Genomic DNA, 7,499 nt, shown 5'->3' on the forward strand with positions numbered 1-7,499 from the left:
AGAGAGAGAGAGAGAGAGAGAGAGAGAGAGAGAGAGAGAGCGAGGGAGAGGGAGGGAGAGAGAAAGTGAGAGGGAGGGGGAGAGAGAGAGAGGGAGGGAGGGAGGGAGAGAGTGTGTGTGTGTGAAAGAGAGAGAGAGAGAGGGAGGGAGAGAGCGTGAGAGAGAGATAGAGAGAGAGAGAGGGAGAGAGAGGCGGGAGAGTGGGAGAGGTGGAGAGAGAGAGAGAGAGAGCGGGGAGAGAGTGGGAGAGGGAGAGAGAGGGGGGAGTGGGAGAGGGAGAGAGAGAGAGAGAGAGAAAGAGAGACTCAGAATGGAAAATAATTTGATTAAATAGACAAAAAGCTGTTCTCGGGTCCTAAACTGCAGAATCTGGTTCTGTTCATCATGAAACAGCAAACAGAACAGCCAGCTCGGCCTTTTAAACACACAAAGCCTTACTCTGGAGTTAATAAATCCACACACACTCACACACACTCACACACACACACTCACACACACACAGAGCACCAGATTAATGTAACACGGAGCCCTGATGATGCGGACTTAATGTCCCGTACCCAGACAAATTACAAACACGCTGGGAACAATACGAAAGCGGTGACGCTCTGACCGCCTTTAAAGGAGCAATCAATCAAACAGGGGGATAACCACGATTTAGACTCGCATCAAAATATGTGAGCTGAGATACGGAGTGAGATCACTCTCACAACTCTTTAATCCGTTCAGTTTAACTCGTGTACAGAAATCCGGACGTAGATTGTCTGACTTCGTTAAGTTCCTGTTAGAAATTCTTCTATAAACATGTAACATGTGACACTTTACAGACACTGTACCATGTGTTTAATGGCTACACAGCAGAACCCTGAATCCTAATCCAATAAATCCTCCTCAGCGTTAACAGCACGCTGATATTCCAGTATTTCGGGACTAAGGACAGAACCTCCCGTCTAACTCTCAGGTTAACAGCAGGGTCAGAGCCACAAATCTCTCTGTAATCAGAGCTGTCTGTCTACAGCCATTGAAATCTCATCCAGCACAATGTCACACTTTTATCAAAGAGACTCGACTGATCACGCGAGAGGACGGAGATGTGACTATTTAACGTCATGGGCAATTAAAATGTCTCCACCGTCTGTTTTTACAACGAGGACCATGATATTAAACACATTCTGATGGTTGCCAATAATATCCGACAGTAGGCGGTTCCTTAGTGCAGAGGTTTTCAAAGTGGGGGCCGCAGCGCCCTTGGGGGCCACCAGGGGGCCTCAACAATTCGGTGTGAAAAATAAATTCTCACTCTCAGACAGCCACACACACACACACACACAATCAATTCCTAATGCAATGTAATGGAAAGATGTAAGATGTAATTACTAATAAAAAAAAGGGGGGATATATTCAGAAGTCTGTATTTTTAATGTGTTTTAAAGACATCTTGCAGAAGGGGGGCCTCGGTCAAATGTTAATGCCATTTGGGGGGGCCTTGCCCTGGAAAAGTTTGGGAACCCCTGCCTTAGCGTACGTTTGGTCCTTGGTTTATTTGGCAGCATGGCTGACATCAGCGAGTATCTGCTGCCTACAGAATTCTCCCGTTGAGCTTATGTTTCTTTGTATTTTCGTTAATAGGGAAATTAGTTTGGTTGCTCTGTTCCAGTAAACTTGCAAAATAGTCTTAAAACCCAACATGAACATTTATAAATGTTTGCCTCGCTTTTGTCTCCAGACCGAACAGTCGTGACCTTCTCTGATTGAGCCGTACAGTCCGACTATTAAAATAATCAGTCGGCAATTCAGTAATCAGACCCACATTCAGCTGCTAACGATTTATATTTTGTAAAGCAAAAGGAAAATAATGTTCAAGCACGAGTAACATTAGTGCTTCGCTCACCTGCTGTAATTTTACAGAAAATGAACGAAAAGCGTTTGGTGAGAAAACGCTTTCAGAACAAGGTTCATTATTCTCTTCCTCTTTCACACACAATTATCATTAAGTGCCTTTTGTACAGGATAAAACAAACGGTCGCTCCGTAAACGCGCGTTTCTTCATTTGACCGACTCGAACGATGACATTTTAGAGACTTTGAGTAAATTAGGAAAAGTGTTACGAGCCAGAGCCAGATGTTTCCGGGCTCCTGGAGAACCTGAAGATCAGCGTTTTCCCTGCTCCGACTCTCCTGATTCAACTAATCAGGACATTCCTGAGAGACAGTGGATGTGCTTGCGCAGGAGAAACACAAAAATGTTGTAGGTAAAGGTAAAAAGGAAAACTGAATCAGTAAGAGGAGTCTTGGCTGATGGTTTCAGAGGGTTTGGGCTTGTTTATGATGGCTGTCGAGGCATTTTTAGAGAGGATGAATTAGAGAGGCAGAGGAACCAAACTGGAATTATATTTGTACGTGTATTATTTTGATGCTGTTAGTTTACTAAAGAAAGGTATTACAAGATATAACAATAATCCATCCTTGTCATGGGGAGCCTGGAGCCTGTCCCAGGGAACTCAGGGCACGAGGCGGGGGACACCCTGGACGGGGTGCCAACCCACCGCAGGACACAATCACACACACATTCACACACTACAGACAATTTGAAAATGCCAGTCAGTGTGCAGCGGGTGTCTTTGGACTGTGGGAGGAAGCTGGAGTAACAAAGAAGAAACCCCCAAAGCTACATGCACAGAGGTCAGAGGTCAGAGGTGGGATTCGAGCACTCAACCCCGGAGGTCCGAGGCAAGCGTACTAACCACGAAACCGCCTGCATTTTCTATCCCTGCTTTTTTATGTTTAAAGGCTTATGTTTAAAGGTCTAGCCCAGCGGATCCCGCGATCCCCAGGGGGTCTGTGAAGCATGCACGGGGTACTGTGCCTATTTTTTTTTTCCTTCATTTTGCTAGAGTGGCAGAAATCACCACCCAAAGTTATTACGCTCGTATAATAAATCAATGCTAATATATTTAGGGGTCCAAGCACTGTTAACTCGTATCTCATGATGTGATTGTACGGACTCATTACAGTACTACCTCTGTCCCTTAATACTTCATTCCTCTCAGGTTGCTCTCGCAACCACTACTTTACACTTTATACTTCATTTCATTTTACTCACCGCTGCGGAGCTTATCGTTACCTTGGTGTCTCATTGTCATGTGAAAAGCTGTTTGCGGTTGGAGTGTTTCCACTGGGTAACCTCACCCCCACTGTTTCATGTACACCCCATCTCTGCATGCGTCTTCTGCATGTTCGTTAAATAAATCCACACTGAATGGTTCTGTGGATTTATTTATTTATTTATTTATTTAACGATAAAGGGGTCCCTGGTGACAGGAAGTTGTCACAGATGCTTCTACCTAATATGTACACCCTGTCGTTGATTATGTTCCTTTAAGCGCACAACACACCGTGTTTATTCCTTCTTTATTATAGATTAGTTAGGAGCAAAGTGTATTTTAAGTGTACGTATTAAAAGAAAATGAGAGCGAGAGAGAGAGAGAGAGAGAGATTTTGCATTTTGTTCTAAACTAGCTTTTCCTTCGAACTAACAGCAGATGGTCCCGAGGTCATTTCCACTGCATTAGCAACAAAATGGACTCATCGACTTTATTTTTATTTTCAAAAGTGTGCAGTTAAAGCGCTTTTCGTGTTCGGATTACGGCTCTCGGTCGGCTTCAGGAGTGTGCGCTGTAGGAAAAAGACACACGCCGTGTGAACGCTTTTTACAGAGCTCTCTCACACACACTCGTACAAACACACGAAACCTTCCGTACGAAACGATACAACTCTACACTCTAACGACTAATCACGTTACAGGACCATGGTGTGGTATCCTGGTAACGGACCGGTTTCCATGGCGATGTAGGAATGAACGTTTGGGTCAAACTCATAATGAATCTACAGTGTGTGACAGCTGCTCTCCATCAGACACACACCTCCTGTGTGATCAGTGGAAGCACCTGTCACCTGTCATGATCACACACACACACACACACACACACACAGAGCTTTCAACTCAACAACCTGAACCTTTAACACCTTTAATCAGGCTTTATTGGCCGAGTTCACTCGAGCGAACAGGGCATTTGACTCGGTTGTTCAGCTTCCATTGTGCTGTTAGACTTTTTACATCACGTTATCAAAGTAAAAAGTGAGGCACGATATTTCATAAGTGTGTAATGGGTTCACCGCTGCTCGGGGGTCACCGCTTAAACAGAAGAAGCATCTCTGCGCCTTTTCTCTCCGTGTCTGCTGCATGTGATCTCTCATTCCCTCTCTCTCTCCCTCACTCTTTCTTTCGCTCTGTGATGATCGGTCTCTCGCCCTTCCAAGGCAATCACAGTGAACACTCTGCTAACTGATTCCATTCAGATGCGGTCTGGCCAGCAGCGCTGCACTGGTGGAGCTGGTGCATGATGGGACTGGCTTCAGTTCTGTGAGCTGTAATTTAAAACCCCCCTTTTGTTCACACTGGTCCCTCTCCACGTGCCACCTGCAGTTCTCTAAAGCAGACAGGAACTCACATTGTTTTCGCCAAGTGTTTATCATGTGAATAGAGCGGTTAAGCACCACAGGATTAGAGCAACAAGCCTGTCATTTTAATTAAAAGTCTAATTCGATTTGTGGACGACGAGGAGACGTGCTGCTCGGTGAGTTCTCTCTGGGTTCTTAGAGGGACATTTTCAGTGTTGGCTGGCTTTAGCTGTACATTACGGGCAGTACAGTATGAAGCTGTCATGTGCAGGTCGTGTGGTGATGGAGAACATGGGGGCGTTGAAGATAAGGCGTGCCGCTTCATTCCGGATCAGGAGCGGGACAATCACCTGAGAGTTCAACACAGGACTTTTCATGTGGTTTCATTTCCTTCACCAGTAAATATCATCTGCATAGAGATCCTACTCGGACTGATACTGGAGCTCTGCTTTTATTATGATCTGAAAATATCAGCACAATAAGCTCTCGTGTCCAGTCAGCTCTCGTCTGGAGGAAATGATGTCTCAGTTCCTCTCTCTGTTTAGATCACGTCTACTGGATTCAGCTTTCATAGGCGTTGTTTTTATGGCAAGGTATAATATATTATGAAGGTTTCATACTTCTGTTACACTGTAATTTCTGGGGTTTGTGGGTAACGGCGTTCTACAGTATCATACACACGAGCGGAGTCTTGCTTTGAAACTGCTCGCTAATATAATCATTATACAGTAGATATATTATACAGGATTCGCAAGTCTTGAACTCAACTCTTGTGAACGAATCAGCTCTTGAAATCTCAATCAGTGAATATCGATTTTTTTTTTTTTAAAAAGCACACATACACAGTGGAATGAAATGGCTGCTTGTCCAGCACAGTGATGTACAGTACAGTAAATACACACGATAATACAAAACTATATCAAAATCATGTTTTCACCAGCGACCGCACTACACCGGATACATCCGGGGCTTAGAAACAAAATGGAGCGAATTATCAGTCTGGGTCCGTTTTTAATTATGTATAATCCGAGCTGCTCGTTTCGAATCCCACCGCCCGCTACGCTAACACTCTACCCCCATTTCATCTGAACACAGGCCAGAGTTACTGGTCCTGATCTTCTACGGGCTGGATACTACGTGTAGTACTTTCATCCGTCTTTCGGGTGAGACGTTAAACCGGGGTCCTGACTCTCTGTGGTCATTAAAAATCCCAGGAAGCTTCTCGTAAAAGAGTAGGGGTATACCCCCGGTGCCCCCTAATAATCTCCATTCCTGAACCGGCTACATCACTCTCCTCTCCTTTCCTTTCCACCAATAGCTGGTGTGTGGTGGGAGTTGTGTCCTGCGCCTACTTTACGTGAAACAAACATCCACGGTCCTAATTTTGCCCTCACCCAACGCACCTTTAACCCTAACGTTCACATAAACCCACTGTATCTTATCTTTGAGCATCCCCCCCATTTCATTTTACATTATATACGCTCTACAAAATGACAGAACACACTGAAGATGCAGGAGAAATTTATTTTTTCATGCCATAACCGAGCGTACATGCGAGCTTACAAGAACAATAACTGAACAGAGGGAAATAATGATCCGATGTCATTCAGGACGAGCGTGTAAGGTTTTCAGGATATAAACTTAGCAATTTAGAAATCTGCCCTTCATCATCAGATTCACCCTGATCAGAGAATCATTTCCTCCCAAACATTAGAAAAGAGAGAGTAATTGTACAAAGGCTTCTTAGGTAAACGTCTATATCGACTAGAAAACGTCTGGAGAACGCTTCAGAAGAGGAAACGGATGTTACCGGGCGATTCGTCAGATTAAAAACAGCTGTAATTAATGGATCGTTACAAAAAAAGGCTTGTAATGGAGTTCGAGAGAAGCTGACGCATGCACTGCTTTTCTAGAATCGAACGTTATGAGAAGATAACTGAGGCGTAGACGAGCCGGATTGTGAAGATTTCTTCAGACGGTCGTGACGAGGACGGTTTAATCTTTCTGGCCGCTGAAGGATTTCTCGCTCCTGTCCGCCATGAATTCCTCGATCTCTTCGACGGTGCGCGGGACGCAGGTGAGCAGCTCGATGCCGTCCGCCGTCACTGCGATGTCGTCCTCGATACGCACCTGCGAGCACACACAGACGTGTTGTGATCGGTCAGAAGATGGTTGGTTGAACGGTTTTCCATGAAAGGAGCGCAGAAGCAAACCCCCGGTTTATGTCAACGCGCTCGTTCGAACAGGTTATCGTTTCTATAGTAACGGGTTTCTCACCCCTCCGAAGTTGCGGAAGCGAGCGAGCACGTCGGCGGCGATGAAGGCGCGCTGCTGTGGCGAGGCCAGGGCCTGATCCAGCAGGTGGTGGATGAAGTAGATGCCGGGCTCGACGGTGAGCACCATGCGCTCCTGCACCACACGGCCCATGCGCAGGCTCCTGAGGCCCGGCTCGTCGACACGCTCCACTCCCTGGACGAGAATAAAAAAATAAGGAATAAAAAGCTTCTAACATTACGCAGGTGTTTAAGTTGCCCTGTATTCCTAATGCACGTTAAACGCAGAGGATGAATATATTTCCGTTCTCTCTCTGGTGGTCACTGACCTCAGGATATCCTCCAACATCGTGCACGTCGATGCCCAGCAGATGACCCAGTCCGTGCGGCATGAACACAGCACCCAGGTGGACCTTCAGCATGTCCTCCACGTTCCCACGCAGGATGCCGATCTTAACCAGCTCCTCCAGGTGAACCCGGTCAGCCAGGCGGTGCATGTCAGTCCATTTCACACCTGCAGCGCAAAACAGACTTCAGTTCGTCCACCAGGGGGCAAAATAGAGCAATACTTTTCAAAGAATTTGATCTTTTCAAAAGAACTAATTTAACGCCGAGTGAAAGTATACTCACACAATCACAATTTTTGCATTCTTTATTTGTAAATAATTGATCGAACTATTGTGATTTTTTTTTTGTTGCCCACTTCAGAAGTTAAATCCATTTCAGATCAACGCTACAAAGTCCTAGATGGGGGTGAATACTTATGCCA

General features: G+C 45.5%; 1 protein-coding gene across 1 annotated transcript in view; it reads right to left on the minus strand.

Annotated features, from left to right (window-relative positions):
* Positions 1-5,961: 5,961 nt before the first annotated feature.
* pepd (peptidase D) overlaps positions 5,962-7,499 on the minus strand; it is a 58,465-nt gene continuing 56,927 nt past the window's right edge. Inside the window, exons 13-15 of the mRNA XM_053623709.1 lie at positions 7,060-7,244; positions 6,735-6,926; positions 5,962-6,587 (exon numbers count right to left, since the gene is read on the minus strand). Coding sequence (XP_053479684.1) covers positions 6,453-6,587; positions 6,735-6,926; positions 7,060-7,244 — 512 coding nt within the window. The 3' untranslated portion in view covers positions 5,962-6,452. The remainder of the gene's footprint in view (positions 6,588-6,734; positions 6,927-7,059; positions 7,245-7,499) is intronic.

Source organism: Ictalurus furcatus, chromosome 4 (assembly GCF_023375685.1).
Source record: "Ictalurus furcatus strain D&B chromosome 4, Billie_1.0, whole genome shotgun sequence".
NCBI lineage: Eukaryota > Metazoa > Chordata > Actinopteri > Siluriformes > Ictaluridae > Ictalurus > Ictalurus furcatus.